Source organism: Aegilops tauschii, chromosome 7 (assembly GCF_002575655.3).
Source record: "Aegilops tauschii subsp. strangulata cultivar AL8/78 chromosome 7, Aet v6.0, whole genome shotgun sequence".
Taxonomy (NCBI): Eukaryota; Viridiplantae; Streptophyta; class Magnoliopsida; order Poales; family Poaceae; genus Aegilops; species Aegilops tauschii.
Window position 1 is genome coordinate 263,688,065 of NC_053041.3, and position 20,047 is coordinate 263,708,111.

Genomic DNA, 20,047 nt, shown 5'->3' on the forward strand with positions numbered 1-20,047 from the left:
CCCATAAGAGCATTTACAACCGGGCTTTGCAAATCCGCCCCCTCAAGCGCCCGCGGACGTGCCCGGACGCGTCCGCGTGCACTGATCGGGCACTCCTCAAATTGGACACTTTGCATCTGTCTCTCTCATATTTCATCCCCTAGATCCATACAAAGCGTGCAAAAAGAATCCTACGTACTACCCTAGCTACTCTTCATCGTCGGAGATGTCCACGACCACGGTGCCGGGCGCCGACTGGATGGGTGGGTAGGAGGGCTCCGGCTCATCCTCCTAGTGCTCGACCTCATCCATGTAGGCGAACATCTCCGCCTCCTCCGCGACCTCTTGCGCCTCCATCTCCCGTCGGCGACGATGTCTTGCCTCCATAGCCGACTCCGACTGGAGGGAATCGAGGATGGCCTGCTACTCCGCCTGCAGATCCCCGTCGCCGGTGTCCCCCGCATCCTCCTCCTCCGGCTCATCCTCCTCCTCCTCAAATTCCTCCTCCTCGTCCTCCTCGTCTTCCTCCACCACCTCCTCCTCCGGATCCACTTGAAGGAAATATGCGCTAGAGGCAATAATAAAGTTGTTATTTATATTTCCTTATATTATGATAAATGTTTATTATTCATGCTAGAATTGTATTACTGGAAACTTGATACATGTGTGAATACATAGACAAAACAAAGTGTCCCTAGTATGCCTCTACATGACTAGCTTGTTAACCAAAGATGGTTAAGTTTCCTGACCATAGACATGTGTTGTCATTTGATGAACGAGATCACATCATTAGGAGAATGATGTGATGGACAAGACCCACCCGTTAGCTTAGCATAATGATCGTTAAGTTTTATTGCTATTGCTTTCTTCATGAATTATACATATTCCTTTGACTATGAGATTATGCAAGTCCCGAATACCGGAGGAACACCTTGTGTGCTATCAAATGTCACAACGTAACTGGGTGATTATAAAGATGCTCTACAGGTGTCTCCAAAGGTGTTTGTTGGGTTGGCATAGATCGAGATTAGGATTTGTCACTCCGAGTATCGGAGAGGTATCTCTGGGCCCTCTCGGTAATGCACATCACGATAAGCCTTGCAAGCAATGTGACTAATGAGTTAGTTGCGGGATGATGCATTACGGAACGAGTAACGAGACTTGCTGGTAACGAGATTGAACTAGGTATGAGGATACCAACGATCGAATCTCGGGCAAGTAACATACCGATGACAAAGGGAATGACGTATGTTGTCATTGCGGTTTGACCGATAAAGATCTTCGTAGAATATGTAGGAACCAATATGATCATCTAGGTTCCGCTGTTGGTTATTGATCGGAGATGTGTCTCGGTCATGTGTACATAGTTCTCGAACCCGTAGGGTCCGCACGCTTAACGTTCAATGACGATTTGTATTATGAGTTATGTGTTTTGGTGATCGAAGATTGTCGGAGTCCCGAATGAGATCACGGACATGACGAGGAGTCTCGAAATGGTCGAGAGGTAAAGGTTGATATATTGGACGATAGTGTTCGGACACCGGAATGGTTTTGGAGCGTTTCGGATATTTATCAGAGTATCGAGGGGTTACCGGAACCCCCCGGGGAAAGTAATGGGCCTACATGGGCCATAGCTTAGAGAGAGGGCAGTGTCGGTGTCAAAACTGTGCGTCTAAGGCAGATGGTAACAGGAGGCGGGGGACACGATGTTTACCCAGGTTCGGGCCCTCTCGATGGAGGTAATACCCTACTTCCTGCTTGATTGATCTTGATGATATGAGTATTACAAGAGTGATCTACCACGAGATCGTAGAGGCTAAACCCTAGAAGCTAGCCTATGGTATGATTGTTATTGTCCTACGGACTAAACCCTCCAGTTTATATAGACACCGGAGGGGGCTAGGGTTACACAGAGTCGGTTACAAGGGAGGAGATCTACATATCCGAATTTCCAAGCTTGCCTTCCACGCAAAGGAGAGTCCCACCTGGACACGGGACGAAGTCTTCAATCTTGTATCTTCATAGTCCAACAGTCCGGCCAAAGGATATAGTCCGGCTGTCCGAGGACCCCCTAATCCAGGACTCCCTCAGTAGCCCCTGAACCAGGCTTCAATGACGATGTGTCCGGCGCGCGGATTGTCTTCGGCATTGCAAGGCGGGTTCTTCCTCCGAATACTCCATAGAAGATTTTGAACACAAGGATAGTGTCCGGCTCTGCAAAACAAATTCCACATACCACCATAGAGAGAATAGTATTCCCACAAATCTAATCTACTGACAACTTTTCTTAACGTGACATTCTGTCGTGGTCTGGTCATGACGAACCGTTTTTCCGAGCCTGCCACTGCACGTGTTGCGAGGCGGTTTTATTGGCACGTCTTGTCGAAGCAGAGATCGTGTCCCTCTTTTCACGGGATTCTCATCAATACGGGTGTGGCCAATCGTGCCCACTGGTACGACTCCTCGATTTTAGGCAAGTTCCAGAAGGTCGTGCGGAGGGCGCTTGATATTCACCCTCTTTATAAAGGGGTCAAGGCCTATCCTTTTCTTCTTGCGCTCGATCTTTCCCTTCTCCCACCTCGAATTCCAGCACCAAAGGCGGAGGCCAAGCGCTTCGGACCTTCAATCATGTCCGGATCCAACCTTCAAGGCCGGTGGGTGGCCTCCTCTGTCACAGAGGAGGACATCAAGAAGCTAAGAGAAGCCAGGTATCTGACCGCCGAAATCTCGCACAGGCTGCCTGCTCAAGGGCAGGTCATCCCCACTACCGAACCTAACGAGAGCGTCGTATTTGTTTCCCACTTCCTCCGAGGGCTAGGCTTTAGTCTTGATCCCTTTGTTAAAGGGCTTATGTTCTATTACGGGCTCGATTTCCATGATCTGGCTCCGGATTCCATCCTTCACATCTCGTCGTTTATCGTCGTGTGCGAGGCCTTCCTCCACATCGTCCCACACTTCGGCTTATGGCTCAAGACCTTTAATGTGAAGCCGAAGATGATCGATGGGCGACATGCAGAGTGCGGAGGCGCCATAATAAGCAAAGGCGTCGATGCTCCATGGCCAAAGGGATCCTTCCCCGAGATGTCCGACTTATGGCAGCAGGAGTGGTTTTACATCACGGCTCCCCGAAGTACTAAGTGGGTAGCTGCCCCGGCCTTCCGTTCGGGCCCCCCGCCACAACTGGCATCATGGGTCAACAAGGGGCTGGACTGGGGGCCGGCTAATGACGTGCCGACATTGAAGAGTCGCATCCGGGATCTCCTCAAGAGAGATGTCAGCCTTGTCAGGGTAATGCAAGTTATGCTAGTTCGTCGGGTCCTGCCATGCCAACGTCGATCTCTCCGCATGTGGGAGTTCAACTCGGAAGGACCGCGAACCATTCAGCAATTCTTCGGCGTGACACTCGAAGAGATGTACAGATTGTTCTTCGGATCACGAATAAAGTGTCCGGACACCACCGAGGAGCGGGCCTAAACTGCAATCATCCAGACACCCAAGTAAGTAACTCTTCGGCCGAACATGCTGTCTCTTTATTTATCACAACATCATTCTGAAAGATCGGTCTTTGACCAGGACTGGATAAAAAAGGCGAAGATGATCAGGTGTTCGCCCCCCCTTCCCGAAGGCTCACCGGATCCTGTACTAGCCAGGATGCTTGAGCTTGCGCCTTTTCAAGCGCCACCAGGGGAAGATAAAGGGAGGAATAAAGAAGCCGAGAGCGGGCCTCACTCATTATTCATCCAAACCGGGGGAATTAGTGCCTCCGCGAAGGAGGATAACCGGGGAGAAGAATCTAAAATTCCCACTCCCTAGGGAAGGAAGAGGACCGCCTCTGAAGACTTGGAAACAATGGTCTCCAAACGAGGGAAGAAACCTTTGTCAGGGGGGCCTACCCCGGAGGGCATCCTTACCGCACAGTGCCCGCAAGGGGACCAACCCTCCACCGAGCTGTAAGTAAAAAAAGTACTTTATAGTAAATATATCCTACTTTATTTCCGAGGACAATAACCGAGACGTATGTCTTGTAGTTCGGATCGTAGCCCTTCTCGACAGAGTTTGTCTTCGGGGGACCTTCTTCCGGAGATGATGGAGAGCGAAATTCGGCCTCCCGAAGTCCGGAGTATTCGGCTCCTAAGGGGAGCAATAGAAAGAGTCCGAAACTGTCCGGTGCACGACCAGACGCACTAATGAATCTTCTGGAGCAAGCGGCTATCTCAGAAGTGCATCGTACGTTAATGGGTACGGTGGTTGAGAGGATTTCATCTGCCGAAAGCGGGTTGCATGAAGCTTTTATGAGCCTGCTGAGAGGCTTTGAGGTACGCAACGTAATATATATATTTTTGACGGTACCGCACACGCTAGGTGTGCCCTATGCAGATAGTAGCCCCTGAGACTCTGGTTGCTGTCAAAAAAGGCGGCAAACAGAGGATCATAGTCCCAGGTAATGATCATGCCGCTTTCATGTGCAGGCGGCTGAGGGTCCGGTGGCTAGCCGGACTGGTGAGTTTGCCGAACTGAAGCGGCAGCTTGACGCGGCGGATGCCGACATCGTGCTTGTAAACAGGAGGCTTGACGAGGCACAGGGTATGTATTCTCCGGTGATCAACATATATTAAGAGGAGCATGATGCTAGTATCTATAATATGCTGTGACTGCAGATGGAGCTGCCGCCGTGGAGACCCTTCAGGTGGAACTTGCCCGAGCCAAGGAACAAGCCAGGAGGAGTGATGCGGCCGCCCTAAAGGCGGTCGGAGAGTTAAGAGCCAAACAGGCTGCGCACTGCCAGAGCAAAGAGAAAATAGCCAAGATGGCTGTTGAGTTAAAAGATGCCGCCGACCATTATGAGCTTCTTGAAAGGGAAAGTCGAACGAAGACGGCGGACCTGGAGAAAGCCATGGTAGCAGCCAAGGAAACCCGCTCTAAAATCAGAGCGGCGAAGGAGGAGCTACGTCAAGCCGGAGATATCACGGCTGGGAAGCCCTTTTTGTTGCGGATGAAGTTCGGAGATCCTAAGTATGCCCTTCTGGATCAATTATGGAGTTCTGCGGACGCGTACTTGGATTTGGCGGTGAGTGCTGCTGATGCGACCAAGTTTTTCAAAGATCAAAAAGATCACAAAGTGGAAAAGTTGTTCTGGTCGCAGTTCAATGCTCCAGCGCGTCCGCTGCTGTTAAATGAGCAAATGGCCGAGTGGGCCGAGCTCCATAGGTTGTCCGGACTGGCCATGAGGTCTGTCGTGGATCATCTATGGCCGGAAGGACCAAGGCCGAATAGTTATTTTGGTCTAGTGCAACGATTCCTTGGTGCTGTGCCGCATATCGACGCTGTAAAGAGGTCGGCGTGCATAGAGGGTGCGCGGATGGCTCTTGCCCGTGTCAAGACATACTGGGCAGAGATGGAGGCCACCGCTTTTCCAACCCAGAATCCAGCCATAGGCCAGGTTTCGGCCGAGCACTATTTTGAAGAAGTCCTAGAAGGTGCTCGTTTAATAGAGGCTCAGTGCTCGAAGAGTGTCATGTTCGAGTGACATGTATCCCAATTGTAAAAACAGTGCTATTTGAATTATAAAGGCTGTGTTTATACTTTTGCCTGAAAGTATTATGATGCCTCCTGTGCGGCCGTTTATATATATATATATATATATATATATATATATATATATATATATATATATATATATATATATATATATATATATATATATATATATATATATATATATATATATATATATATAACCTGAAAGTTTGCAGTCGTCGGCTTCAGCCCCCACGCATATAATGCGGGGGTGTTCGCAAAAGCGCGTGTTCACACTTGATCCAACGTCTTGGTCCATTAAGGAGGTGGTAGCGCGGCGAACGAGGCAATCGGACTATATTGCTTTAACACTTTCACTTAACCATAGGAGTTTGACAGTGGGGCTACTATATAGCCCTGGTACTTCCGCGCTCATCCGAGTATGGGGCGCGTACGTACATGACCGGGAAAACCGGCCCTTCGTTAATGCGGAGGAATCCCGAAGATTCCTCTAAGTCATCGAGTGGTTGACTAGTCTCGCGCTTTATCATGACAGTCAGTTTTCGGCTTTCTCTACTGAGGTGCTCATCCGGATGAACCAGGGCACAATCGCAGTAGTTCTCCCGGTGCCACCTTAGCCGATAGAGCGGAACGTAAGGTAGCAAAACGCGGGAGCCGGGCAAACCCAAGACCAAAGACATGATTTGGAGCTGGTGCATATAAGGCCAAACTCGCGACGCCGAACACTCCCTAAGGTGTTCGGTCTTTACAACATGTACCGGGCTGAGTAACGCCCTTAGTAATGGACCCTAAATTTCCAGGTATGTGTATTAGTCTGACGTGGCGAAATGCCAACAACGCCAGCATCCCTCACGGTTGTGTTAGGTATCCAGGGGGGTGTCAAGCAACAAGAGACAGTAAGAAAGGTTTACACAGGGTCTTAATCTAAAAAGAAACCTTTGAGCGGGGCGCTGCTGCACATCTGCGCCTGTGTCTCCGTTGTGCCGTATCCTGGAAGGGTGTAGCACGATTGTCACCTGTAAAAGAGAAAAACTTAGATGAAAGTCTTCGTGCGAAAAACTAATTATTCTCATTAAAATTCAATCTAAATGAGGTCAAGCCGAACTGTAGTCCTTTTTACATGCGGGAAGCCCCTGGTACCGCCTATGGGGGTATATCCATCAAACCAATCTCAGGTTTATCTAAGCTGTTACAGCTAGTGGTGCGCCGGACTCGTCTAACCGTGTCCGCGGTCTTGACGACCGATCATTTATTCTGGTTGGAGAGGCCGTTTAGTGTTCGGCTGCTAAAGCCGCCACACGTTCTTCCGCGCGTAAGGAACGCTCAGTGTTTCCGCTAACTATGATGATGCCACGTGGACCGGGCATCTTAAGCTTAAGAGAAGCGTAATGCGGTACTGCATTAAAACGAGCGAAGGCTATTCTTCCTAGTAGTGCTTGATAGCCGCTTCGGAATGGAGCAATGTCAAAGGTTAACTTTTCACTTCGGAAGTTGTCGGGAGAACCGAATACAACCTCTAGTACTAGAGAGCCCGTACAGCGGGCCTCTGGGCCTGGTATTACTCCTTTAAAGGTAGTATTGCTTTGGCGGATTCTTGTCGGGTCTATCCCCATTTTGCGGACTGTGTCCTGATATATCAGATTAAGACTACTGCCGCCGTCCATGAGGACTTGGGTGAGATGGTATCCGTCGATTATTGGGTCTAGCACCAAGGCAGCCAATCCTCCGTGCCGGATACTAGTCGGGTGATCCCTGCGATCAAAAGTGATCGGGCAGGCCGACGAAGGGTTGAACTTAGGGGTGACGGGCTCTACGGCGCATATGTTTCGGAGTGCGTGTTTGCTCCTCCTTTTTGTTACGTGAATCATGTTCACTGTTTTGACCTTTGGTGGGAATTTTTTCTGTCCCCCAGTGTTTTGCTGGCGAGGCTCATCCTCGTCTTCACTTGGTGTCTCCCTCCCCTTGTGTTCGGCATTTAGCTTGCCGGCCTGCTTGAAGACCCAGCATTCTCTGTGGGTGTGATTTGCAGGTTTATCGGGGGTGCCATGAATCTGACATAATTTGTCTAGAATCTTGTTTAGGCTGGACGGTCCATCTTTGTTGCCTTTGAAAGGCTTTTTCCTTTGACCGGGTCGAGAGCCCCTAAATCCGGCGTTTACCGCCGTGTTGTGTGGGCTGTCTTCGTTATTTCGACGCTTACTTTTACTGCGTCGTGGTTTTCCATTGCCATCCCTGACTTCAGATGTGCCTGGGTTGCTGGTGCTACTACGGGCCAGCCAGCTATCTTCGCCCGCGCAAAAGCAGGTCATAAGGCTTGTTAGGGCTGCCATTGTCCTCGGCTTTTCTTGGCCGAGGTGTCTGGCGAGCCATTCGTCTTGGACGCTGTGTTAGAAAGTTGCTAAGGCTTCGGCGTCCGGGCAGTCGACAATTTGATTCTTCTTAGTGAGAAATCTGTTCCAAAGCTTTCGGGCTGACTCTCCGGGTTGTTGAATTATATGACTTAAATCGTCTGCATCCGGAGGTCGGACATAGGTCCCTTGAAAGTTAGCCCTAAAAGCATCCTCAAGCTCCTCCCAACTTCAATTTGAATTTTCGGGGAGGCTCTTCAGCCAGTGCCGAGCTGGTCCTTTCAACTTGAGGGGCAAGTATTTGATGGCGTAGAGATCATCTCCGCGAGCCATATGGATATGGAGGATGAAGTCCTCAATCCAGACCCCAGGGTCTGTCGTTCCGTCGTACGCCTCTATGTTCACGGGTTTGAATCCCTCTGGAAATTCGTGATCTAGCACCTCATCGGTGAAGCATAGGGGGTGCGCGGCACCCCTATATTTGGATGTGTCATGGCGTTCTGACGGTTGTAGTGTTCGGTTTCGATTCTGCGCTGGAGCGTGCTTCCTAGATCCGTAGATGGATCTGGTCATGCCGGCTTTTTGATGCAAGTCCTCACGTGAATCGTGTGCTGACTTATGTGCAGCCTCGTTAGCCGCCCTATCGCGGCCACGAGGTGGTCGATCCGACTGGTCGGCCGTTTTATTTTTCGGCTGTGTAGGCTCTAAGGCCTCATCATCGAATTCAGGCAATAGCTTGCGCTTTGGATAGCTCTTTGTGTGGCGACTGCCACCATACTTTTCTTCAGTGTCGAGCACTTTGTTCCATCTACTGTTGAGCGTATTCTGCGCGGCCTTGAGCCTTTGCTTCTGCTTCTTCAGACTCCTCGCGGTGGCAATAAGCCTTCTATGGAGGTTCTCTTGTTCCAAGTGCCTTTTCGGGATGATGTGTGCATCGTCGTCCGGACTGTTTTCCTCTCCGGAGAGAGGTTGATGAGCTTTATCCTCGGTGTCGCCGTGATCGGACAGCGGCTCCGTACTATGTTTGCCGCCCGCTGGTTCATCCTGCTCTGTCGCTGGGTCCGTGTGGTCGTTGTTTCCTCTGGAGCCGACCGGGGTATTATTTTTTCTTGCGCTGTTGTCGCTGTTATTGCCGAGGCGGGATTTGGAGCGGCGCCTACGCCGTCGCTTTGGTTGCTTCTCGAGGGAACTATCCCTCGCTGCATCCTTCCGTTCCTCGTCATTGTTTTCTTTGGGTGTATCCACCATATATATATCGTGTGACGAAGTGGCTGTCCAGTGCCCTGCGGGCGGTGGTTCTTGTTCTCCTCCTGCATCGTCGTCCCTACCGTCGATGTATTCGGAGTCGAAATCGAGCGTGTCGGTTAAGTCATCGACAGTGGCTATTAAGTGGGTGGGGAATGAATTTCTTTGTTGTCTGCCTCCCACTCGAGCCGGACATAGTTCGGCCAAGGGCCTCCTGACAAGGAGAGAGACCTTAATGAATTTAGCACATCGCCAAAGGGCGAGTGCTGAAAGATATCCGCGGAGGTAAACTCCATGATCGGCGCCCAATCAGATTCGATAGGCATGGACGCAGGCGGTTCGGGGCCTGTGGCCGGGGACGAATCCAAGGATCCGGCAACACAGGTCTCATAGGAGGTGAAGTCAGTATTCGGCTCTATCACCACTGAGTGTGTGGCCTCCGAGGCGGGGTCCATCCACCCGCCCTCGGACGGCGCCATCGACTCCGGATCCAGGGCCGGAGTAGCCATAGGTGTGATCTCCCGAACACTGTCCAGCTAAGTCGTGCTCGTCGTGACTGTGCGGCGCACCTGGCATGGGCTCGAATCCGTCAAAGATCAAGTCTCCGCGGATGTCGGCAGTGTAGTTTAAATTTCCAAACCTGACCTGACAGCCAAGGGCGTAGCTCTCGATCTGCTCCAGATGGCCAAGCGAGTTGGCCCGCAGTACGAAGCCGCCGAATACAAAGATTTGTCCGGGGAGGAAAACCTCACCCTGGATCGCATCGTTGCCGATGATCGAAGGAGCCATCAAGCCTTGTGGTGACGGCACAGTGGAACTCTCAATGAAATCACCAATGTCGGTGTCAAAACCGGCGGATCTCAGGTAGGGGGTCCCGAACTGTGCGTCTAAGGCGGATGGTAACAGGAGGCGGGGGACACGATGTTTACCCAGGTTCGGGCCCTCTTGATGGAGGTAATACCCTACTTCCTGCTTGATTGATCTTGATGATATGAGTATTACAAGAGTTGATCTACCATGAGATCGTAGAGGCTAAACCCTAGAAGCTAGCCTATGGTATGATTGTTGTTGTCCTACGGACTAAACCCTCCGGTTTATATAGACACCGGAGGGGGCTAGGGTTACACAGAGTCGGTTACAAGGGAAGAGATCTACATATCCGAATTGCCAAGCTTGCCTTCCACGCAAAGGAGAGTCCCACCCGGACACGGGACGAAGTCTTCATAGTCCAACAAGGGATATAGTCCGGCTGTCCGAGGACCCCCTAATCCAGGACTCCCTCAGGCAGCCCACAAGGGGTTGCGCCCCCCATGGGCAGTCCGAATTGGACAAGGAGAAGGGGGCGCGACCCCCTTTCCTTCCCCCTCTCCCTCTCCTTTCCCCTTTCCACCTCCAAGAGAAGGAAGGGGGGGGGCGACTTGGACTAGGAGTCCTAGTCGGTTCCCCCCCATGGCGCGCCCCTAGGGCCGGCGACCTCCTCCCCTCCTCCTTTATATGGGGGAAGGATGGCACCCCAAAGGCACATCAATTGTTCTCTTAGCCATGTGCGGTGCCCCCCTCCACAGTTTACTCCTCCGGTCATATTGTCGTAGTGCTTAGGCAAAGCCCTGCGCGGATCACATCATCATTACCGTCACCATGTCGTCGTGCTGACAAAACTCTCCCTCGACACTTTGCTGGATCAAGAGTTCGAGGGACGTCATCGAGCTGAACGTGTGCTGAACTCGGAGGTGCCGTACGTTCGGTACTTGATCGGTTGGATCGCGAAGATGTTCGACTACATCAACCGCGTTAACCTATCGCTTCCGCTTTTGGGTTACGAGGTGGCATCTGAGACAGGTCTATGCATAGATGATATGCACGAGTAGAACACAAAGAGTTGTGGGCGATCATAGTCATACCGCTTACCACCAACATCTTATTTTGATTCGGCGGTATTGTTGGATGAAGCGGCCCGGAACAACCTTACATGACCACGTTCATGAGACCGGTTCCACCGACAGACATGCAACTTGTTTTGCATAAAGGTGGCTGGCGGGTGTCTGTTTCTCCAACTTTAGTTGAATCAAATTTGACTATGGCCAGTCCTTGTTGAAGGTTAAAACAACACACTTGACAAAAAATCGTTGTGGTTTTGATGCGTAGGTAAGAACGGTTCTTACTAGAAGTCCATAGCAGCCACGTAAAACTTGCAACAACAAAGTAGAGGACGTCTAACTTGTTTTTTGCAGGGCATGTTGTGATGTGATATGGTCAAGACATGATGTGATATACGTTATTGTATGAGATGATCATGTTTTGTAAAAATTATCGGCAACTGGCAGGAGCCTTATGGTTGTCGCGTTATTGTATGAAATGCAATCGCCATGTAATTGCTTTACTTTATCACTATGCGTTAGCGATAGTTGTAGAAGCAATAGTTGGCGAGATGACAACGACGCTACGATGGAGATCAAGGTGTCAAGTCGGTGACGATGGAAATCATGACGGTGCTTTGGAGATGGAGATCAAAGGCACAAGATGATGATGGCCATTTCATGTCACATATTTTGATTCCATGTGATGTTTATCTTTTATGCATCTTATTTTTCTTAGTACGGCGGTAGCATTATAAGATGATCCCTTACTAAAGTTTCAAGGTATAAGTGTTCTATCTGAGTATGCATCGTTGCGACAGTTCGCCGTGCCGAGACACCACATGATGATCGGGTGTGATAAGCTCTACGTTCACATAGAACGGGTGCAAGACAGTTTTGCACATGCGGAATACGCAGGTTAAACTTGACGAGCCTAGCATGTACGGACATGGTCTCGGAACACTGGAGACCGAAAGGTCGAACGTGAATCATATAGTAGATATGATCAACGTAGAGATGTTCACCATTGAAAACTACTCCATCTCACGTGATGATCGGACATGGTTTAGTTGATATGGATCACGTGATCATCTAGATGACTCGAGGGATGTCTATCTAAGTGGGAGTTCTTAAGTAATATGATTAATTGAACTTAATTTATCATGAATTTAGTCCTGATAGTTTTTGCATATCTATGTTGTAGATCAATAGCTCGCGTCTAGCTCCCCTGTTTTATTTTTGATATGTTCCTAGAGAAAACTAAGTTGAAAGATGATAGTAGCAATGATGCGGACTGGGTCCGTGATCTGAGGATTATCCTCATTGCTGCACAGAAGAATTATGTCCTTGATGCACCGCTAGGTGACAGACCTATTGCAGGAGCAGATGCAGACGTTATGAATGTTTGACAAGCTCGGTATGATGACTACTTGATAGTTTAGTGCACCATGCTTTATGGCTTAGAACCGGGACTTCAAAAATGTTTTGAACGCCATGGAGCATATGAGATGTTCCAAGAAGCTGAAAATGATATTTTAGACTCATGCCCTTGTTAAGAGGTATGAGACCACTGACAAGTACTTTGCCTACAAGATGGAGGAGAATAGCTCAGCTAGTGAGCATGTGCTCAGAATGTCTGGGTACTACAATCGCTTGAATCAAGTGGGAGTTAATCTTCCAAATAAGATAGTGATTGACAGAGTTCTCTAGTCACTATCACCAAGTTACTAGAACTTCGTGATGAACTATAATATGCAAGGGATAACGAAAACAATTCCCAAGCTCTTCGCGATGCTAAAATCAGCAAAGGTAGAAATCAAGAAAAAGCATCAAGTGTTGATGGTTGACAAGACCACTAGTTTCATGTAAAAGGGCAAGGAAAAGAAAGGGAACTTCAAGAAGAATGGCAAGCAAGTTGCCACTCCCATGAAGAAACCCAAAGCTAGACCCAAGCCTGAAACTGAGTGCTTCTACTGCAAAGGAAATGGTCACTGGAAGCGGAACCGCCCCAAATACTTGGCGGATAAGAAGGATGGCAAAGTGAACAAATGTATATATGATATACATGTTATTGATGTGTACTTTACTAGTGTTCATAATAGCCCCTGGGTATTTGATACCGATTTAGTTGCTAAGATTAGTAACTCGAAACAGGAGTTACAAAATGAACAAAGACTAGTTGAGGGCGAGGTGACGATGTGTGTTGGAAATGATTCCAAGGTTGATAAGATCACCATCGCATACTCCCTCTACCTTCGGGATTAGTATTGGAACTAAATAAATGTTATTTGGTGTTTGCGTTGAGCATGAATATGATTGGATCATGTTTATTGCGATACGGTTATTCATTTAAGTCAGAGAATAATTGTTGTTCTTTTACATGAATAAAACCTTCTATGGTCTTACATCCAATGTAAATGGTTTACTGAATCTTGATCGCAGTGATACACATATTCATAATATTGATGCCAAAAGATGCAAAGTTGATAATGATAGTGCAACATATTTGTGGCACCGCCGTTTAGGTCATATTGGTGTAAAGCGCATGAAGAAACTCCATGCAGATGAACTTTTGGAATCACTTGATTATTAATCATTTGATACTTGCGAACCATGCCTCATGGGCAAGATGACTAAGACTCCGTTCTCCGGAACAATGGAGCGAGCCACTGACTTATTGGAAATAATACATACTGATGTATGCGATCCGTTGAGTGTTGAGGCTCACGGCGGGTATCGCTATTTTCTAACCTTCACAGATGATTTGAGCATATATGGGTATATCTACTTAATGAAACGCAAGTCTGAAACATTTGAAAAGTTCAAAGAATTTCAGAGTGAAGTGGAGAATCATCGTAACAATAAAATAAAGTTTCTACGATCTGATCGCAGAGGCGAATATTTGAGTTCCGAGTTTGGCCTTCATTTAAAACAATGTGGAATAGTTTCAGAACTCACGCCACCCGGAACACCACAACGTAATGGTGTGTCCGAACATCGTAACCATACTTTATTAGATATGGTGCGATCTATGATGTCTCTTACCAATTTACCATTATCGTTTTGGGGTTATGCATTAGAGACAGCTGCATTCACGTTAAATAGGGCACCATCTAAATCCGTTGAGATGACACCATATGAACTGTGGTTTGGCAAGAAACCTAAGTTGTCGTTTCTCAGAGTTTGGGGTTGTGATGCTTATGTGAAAAACCTTCAGCCTGATAAGCTCGAACCCAAATCGGAGAAGTGCGTTTTCATAGGATACCCAAAAGAAACAGTTGGGTACACCTTCTATCAGAGATCTGAAGACAAGATATTTGTTGCTAAGAATGGATCCTTTCTAGACAAGGAGTTTCTCTCGAAAGAAGTGAGTGGGAGGAAAGTAGAACTTGATGAGGTAGTTGTACCTTCTCTCGAATTGGAAAGTAGTTCATCACTGAAATTAGTTCCAGTGATGCCTACACCAATTAGTGAGGAAGCTAATGATAATGATCATGAAACTTCAGATCAATTTACTACCAAACCTCGTAGGTCAACCAGAGTACGTTCCGCACCAGAGTGGTACAGTAATCCTGTTATGGAAATCATGTTACTAGACCATGACGAACCTACGAACTATGAGGAAGTGACGATGAGCCCAGATTCCATGAAATGGCTTGAGGCCATGAAATCTGAGATGGGATCCATGTATGAGAACAAAGTATGTACTTTGGTTGACTTGCCCAATGATCGGCAAGCCATAGAGAATAAATGGATCTTCAAAAAGAAGACCGACGCTGATGGTAATGTTACTGTCTACAAAGCTCGACTTGTTGCGAAAGGTTTTCAACAAGTTCAAGGAGTTGACTACGATGAGACCTTCTCACCCGTAGCGATGCTTAAGTGTGTCCGAATCATGTTAGCAATTGCCGCATTTTATGATTATGAAATTTGGCAAATGGATGTCAAAACTGCATTCCTTAATGGATTTCTTTAAGAAGAGTTGTATAGGATGCAACCAGAAGGTTTTGTCGATCCTAAAGGTGCTAACAAAGTGTGCAAGCTCCAGCGATCCATTTATGGACTGGTGCAAGCCTCTCGGAGTTGGAATATACGCTTTGATAGTGTGATAAAAGCATATGGTTTTATACACACTTTTGGAGAAGCCTGTATTTACAAGAAAGTGAGTGGGAGCTTTGTAGAATTTCTAATATTATATGTGGATGACATATTGTTGATTGGAAATGATATAGAATTTCTAGATAGCATAAAAGGATACTTGCATAAGACTTTTTATTGAAAGACCTCGGTGAAGCTGCTTATATATTAGGCATCAAGATCTATAGAGATAGATCAAGACGCTTAATTGGACTTTCACAAAGCACATACCTTGATAAAGTTTTGAAGAAGTTAAAATGGATCAGTCAAAGAAAGGGTTCTTTCCTATGTTACAAGGTGTTAAGTTGAGTCAGACTCAATGTCCGACCACTGCAGAAGATAGAGAGAAAATGAAAGTCATTCCCTATGCCTCAGCCATAGGTTCTATCATGGATGCAATGCTGTGTACCAGACCTGATGTGTGACTTGCTATAAGTTTAGCAGGGAGGTACCAAAGTAATCCAGGAGTGGATCACTGGACAACGGTCAAAATTATCCTTAGAGGACTAAGGAAATATTTCTCGGTTATGGAGGTGATAAAGAGTTCATCGTAAAGAGTTACGTCGATGCAAGCTTTAACACCAATCTGGATGACTCTGAGTCTCAATCTGAATACATATTGAAAGTGGGAGCAATTAGCTAGAGTAGCTCATGCAGAGCATTATAGACATAGGAATTTGCAAAATACATCTGGATCTGAATGTGGCAAACCCATTGACTAAACTTCTCTCACAAGCAAAACATGATCACACCTTAGTACTCTTTGGGTGTTACTCACATGGCGATGTGAACTAGATTATCGACTCTAGTAAACCCTTTGGGTGTTGGTCACATGGCGATGTGAACTATGGGTGTTAATCACATGGTGATGTGAACTATCGGTGTTAAATCACATGGCGATGTGAACTAGATTATTGACTCTAGTGCAAGTGGGAGACTAAAGGAAATATGCCCTAGAGGCAATAATAAAGTTGTTATTTATATTTACTTATATTATGATAAATGTTTATTATTCATGCTAGAATTGTATTAACTGGAAACTTGATACATGTGTGAATACATAGACAAAGCAAAGTGTCCCTAGTATGCCTCTACATGACTATCTCATTAATCAAAGATGGTTAAGTTTCCTGACCATAGACATTGATACGTCTCCAACGTATCTATAACTTATGAAGTATTCATGCTGTTATTTTATCATTCTTGGATGTTTTACAATCATTTTATAGCAACTTTATACCATTTTTTGGGACTAACCTATTGACCCAGTGCCATGTGCTAGTTGCTGTTTTTTGCTTGTTTTTTACAACGCAGGAAATCAATATCAAACGGAGTCCAAACACCGTGAAACTTTTTGGAGAATTTTTATGCACTAGAAGACACCCAATGGACCAGAGCTGCACCTAGGGGGTGCCCCGAGGGGGGCGCAACCCACCAGGGCGCGCCTGGGCCCCCAGGCATGCCCTGGTGGGTTGTGCTGACCTCGGTGGCCTCATGTACGCCTTCTTTGCACTATAAATTCTCAAATATTCCGAAACCCCTCGGGGTTAACCTAGATCAGAAGTTCCGCCGTCGCAAGGCTTTGTAGCCACCGAAAACCAATCTAGACCCTTTCCGGCACCCTACCGGAGGGGGGAATCATCACCGGTGGCCATCTTCATCATCCCGGTGGCCACCACGATGAGGAGGGAGTAGTCCACCCTCGGGGCTGAGGGTTTGTACCAGTAGATATGTGTTTAATCTCTCTCTCTCTCTCTCGTGATCTATATCATGGGCTTTGTTAGCATAGATGGATCATATGATGTTTCTCCCCTCTATACTCTTGTTGCGATGAATTGAATCTTTACCCTTTGAAGTTTTGTCATGTCGGATTGAATGTTCATATTTGAGAACACATGATGTATGTCTTGCGGTATGAATACTTGAGGTGACATTGGGGTATCATATTGATTCACTTGATATATGTTATGGCACGATTCCCGCGGTGACATTGGGGTAATCTATGCATAGGGGTTGATGCTCGTTTTTATTATCTTTTCTCCAATAGAAACTTTGGGGTCTCCTTGTAGTTCTTTGTGTTGGATTGAGTATTATGAATATGAATTTGCTTTGGTGTTATTTTAGTACGAACTCTAGGATAGATCGTACGGAAAGAATAGCTTTGTTTTATTTTAGTACGAACTCTTGAATAGATCGAACGGAAAGAATAGCTTTGAGATGGTTTCGTACCCTACAAACAATTTCTACATTTTGTTCTCCGCTAATAGGAACTCGGGAGTGATTCTTTATTGCACTTTGAGGGATAATCATATGATCCAACTATGTTAGCACTGTTGAGAGGTTGCACTAGTGAAAGTACGGACCCTAGGCCTCATTTTCAAGCATCACAACACCGTTTTTGTGCCCGTTTACTATTTGCTACCTTGCTGTTTTTATTTATTCAGATTATAAAAATATATTTCTACCATCCATATCACACTTTTATCACCATCTCTTCGCCGAACTAGTGCATCTATACAATTTGCCATTGTGTTGGGTGTGTTGGGGACACAAGAGATTTCTTGTATTTGGTTGTAGGGTCATTTGAGAGAGACCATCTTCATCCTACACCTCTCACGGATTGATAAACCTTAGGTCATCCACTCGAGGGAAAATTGCTATTGTCCTACAAAACTCTGCGCTTGGAGGCCCAACACGTGTCTACAAGAATAAAGTTGCGTAGTGGACATCAAGCTCTTTTCTCGCGCCGTTGCCGGGGAGGTGTGTGCATGAAGGTATATCTTTAGATCTTGCAATTGGATCTTTTAGTTTCTTGTTTTATCACTAGTTTGGTTCATAAAAGAAAACTACATAAAAATGGAATTTAGGTTGCATCATATTATTGATCATCTTTATAATATCTTTCTTGAAAATGATAGTTCGGAAAATTGTGCTCAATTGTTAGAAGAAGAAGTCAATAAAATGCTTGGCACAAAATATTTGAATGATGAGCATGATTGCAATGTTGTTAGTGTGAATTCTTTGAATATCCAAAATGCTAATGATGATTGCACAAGTCATGACAAAAATGTTTCTTATAAGCATGTCACTTTTGCGGAGTGAGTGCCTTTGCACACCAAAAAGGGAAGATAGATTTTGTAAGAAGCATAAATATTTAGAAACGAAAAAGTTGCAAGAGAGGCTAGATGATTGTGCTAAAAGATGTAATTTTTTTGCCATCCATGTGAACTTTGCTATGAACATGGTCATTTAAATCTTCAATGCAAATTATTTCATGATCAAATCGTGTCCAAATATTGTGATAACTTGATTTCACTTGAGCATCATAAAGAGCTTAGTCTTCTTTTGGGGTATGAAGAAATGAAACGTATAACTAAGGGTTTTCCAAATCCCGAGATATTTCTTGATTTTGATCTAGAAGAAATTTATATGTTTTGTGCGGTAAATTGCATTGAGAATCCTTATATTGCCAACTACCTAAAGACAAGAAAACAAATGGAATATGAAGAGAGTACTAATGAATGGGAAAAGGTTTCCCAATACCCTCCCAGTGTTTATTATGATGAATCAGATAACAAGGAGGAGCTTCCTATCCAATCAATCTCTTCAACAAGAAGCTTGAAAAAATTAACTAAACCCACACATGATGTGGTGAAGAAGAAGAAAAGAAGAAATAATAAAGGTAAAAAGGTATCTCTCCCAAATAATGTTGCTCCTATCACCATTGTGCCTCATGAAAGTGAATCAAATATGTCGATGGAGGATGATGATTGTTGAGCGTACGTTGTACACTGCATATGTATAGGACTAGGGTCTGTATTTATACCGTTGTATCTCTCTCTCTCCCCCCGTATATTTGTACATCTTGGGAGACAAGTAGAGGTCGGTCCACCCTGTACCTATATATGTGCACCATGCACACGATCAATGATTATCGATTCGTGCAACCTCATTCTTCCTAACTAACATGGTACCAATTTAGCACGTCGATCCTATTCCCACCTTCCGCACCCGCCGCCGCCGCGCCCTACAGCCGCCGCCGCCCTCTTCGCGTTGCCGCCGCCGTTGTACACCATCGCCGCCACGCCCCTTATTCCCCTCGCAGCCGCCGCCCTCCCCCTGTCGTGCTGCCTCCTTCCCTAGTAGCCACCGCGCCTCCAAACCCTAACCCTACCCTGCGCCGCCGCCACCAATCCCCACCCAACCGAGCCGCCGCACCCCTCTCCTGCCGCTGCTCCCATGGCGTCCCCCCACTCCAGCAACTCCAACCCGTTCGCTGGACTCGTGCCCGACGCCACCGCCGTCCGTGATCTCGACATCCACACCCGCGTTCCCATCAAGCTCGACCAATCCACCTCCTCGTACTACGCGTGGAAGACCTACTTCAACCTCGTCTTCCGCGAGTACCACCTTCTCGAGCATGTCGACGGGACCATCGATGGCGACCTCATGGTGGATGATCCAGACTGGGCGGCCATTGAGGCCTCTCTCATCCGGTGGTTCTACCTCACCGTCTCCCCGGACATCTTCCACACGGTCATTGCGGACGACGACGATGCGTGTGCTGTGTGGACCAAGATCAACAACCTCTTCACCGACAATAAGCTTCAACGTCTTGTGTTTTTGCAGTAGGAATTTTTCGGGTGCCACCAAGATGATTCCTCCATCGACGACTAATGCATGCGCCTCAAGCACCTCGCCGACGAGCTTCGCGACATCAGCGCCAAGGTGTCGGACAAGCTCATGCTTAGCACCCTCACCGTCAGCCTCAACGAGGATTTCGGCAACGTGGCCTCGAACCTCTCCCTGCTGCCGAACCCGACCTTCCAGTCCGTCGCCGCGTATTTACGCTTGGAGGAACGCCGGATGAAGAAGGTCAAGGCCCGTGTCCACCACACCACCCTTGCCGCCGGGACCTCTCGTGGGTAGCCGCAGCCCGCTCCG

The 20,047-nt window shown here is 47.1% G+C and overlaps 1 protein-coding gene across 1 annotated transcript; it reads left to right on the forward strand.

Moving 5' to 3' along the window:
* The first annotated feature begins 19,342 nt into the window (after positions 1-19,342).
* LOC141027080 (uncharacterized) lies at positions 19,343-19,735 on the forward strand. The gene has a single exon (XM_073504002.1). It carries the CDS (start codon positions 19,343-19,345, stop codon positions 19,733-19,735), a length of 393 nt encoding a protein of 130 aa, XP_073360103.1.
* The last annotated feature ends 312 nt before the right edge of the window (positions 19,736-20,047 follow it).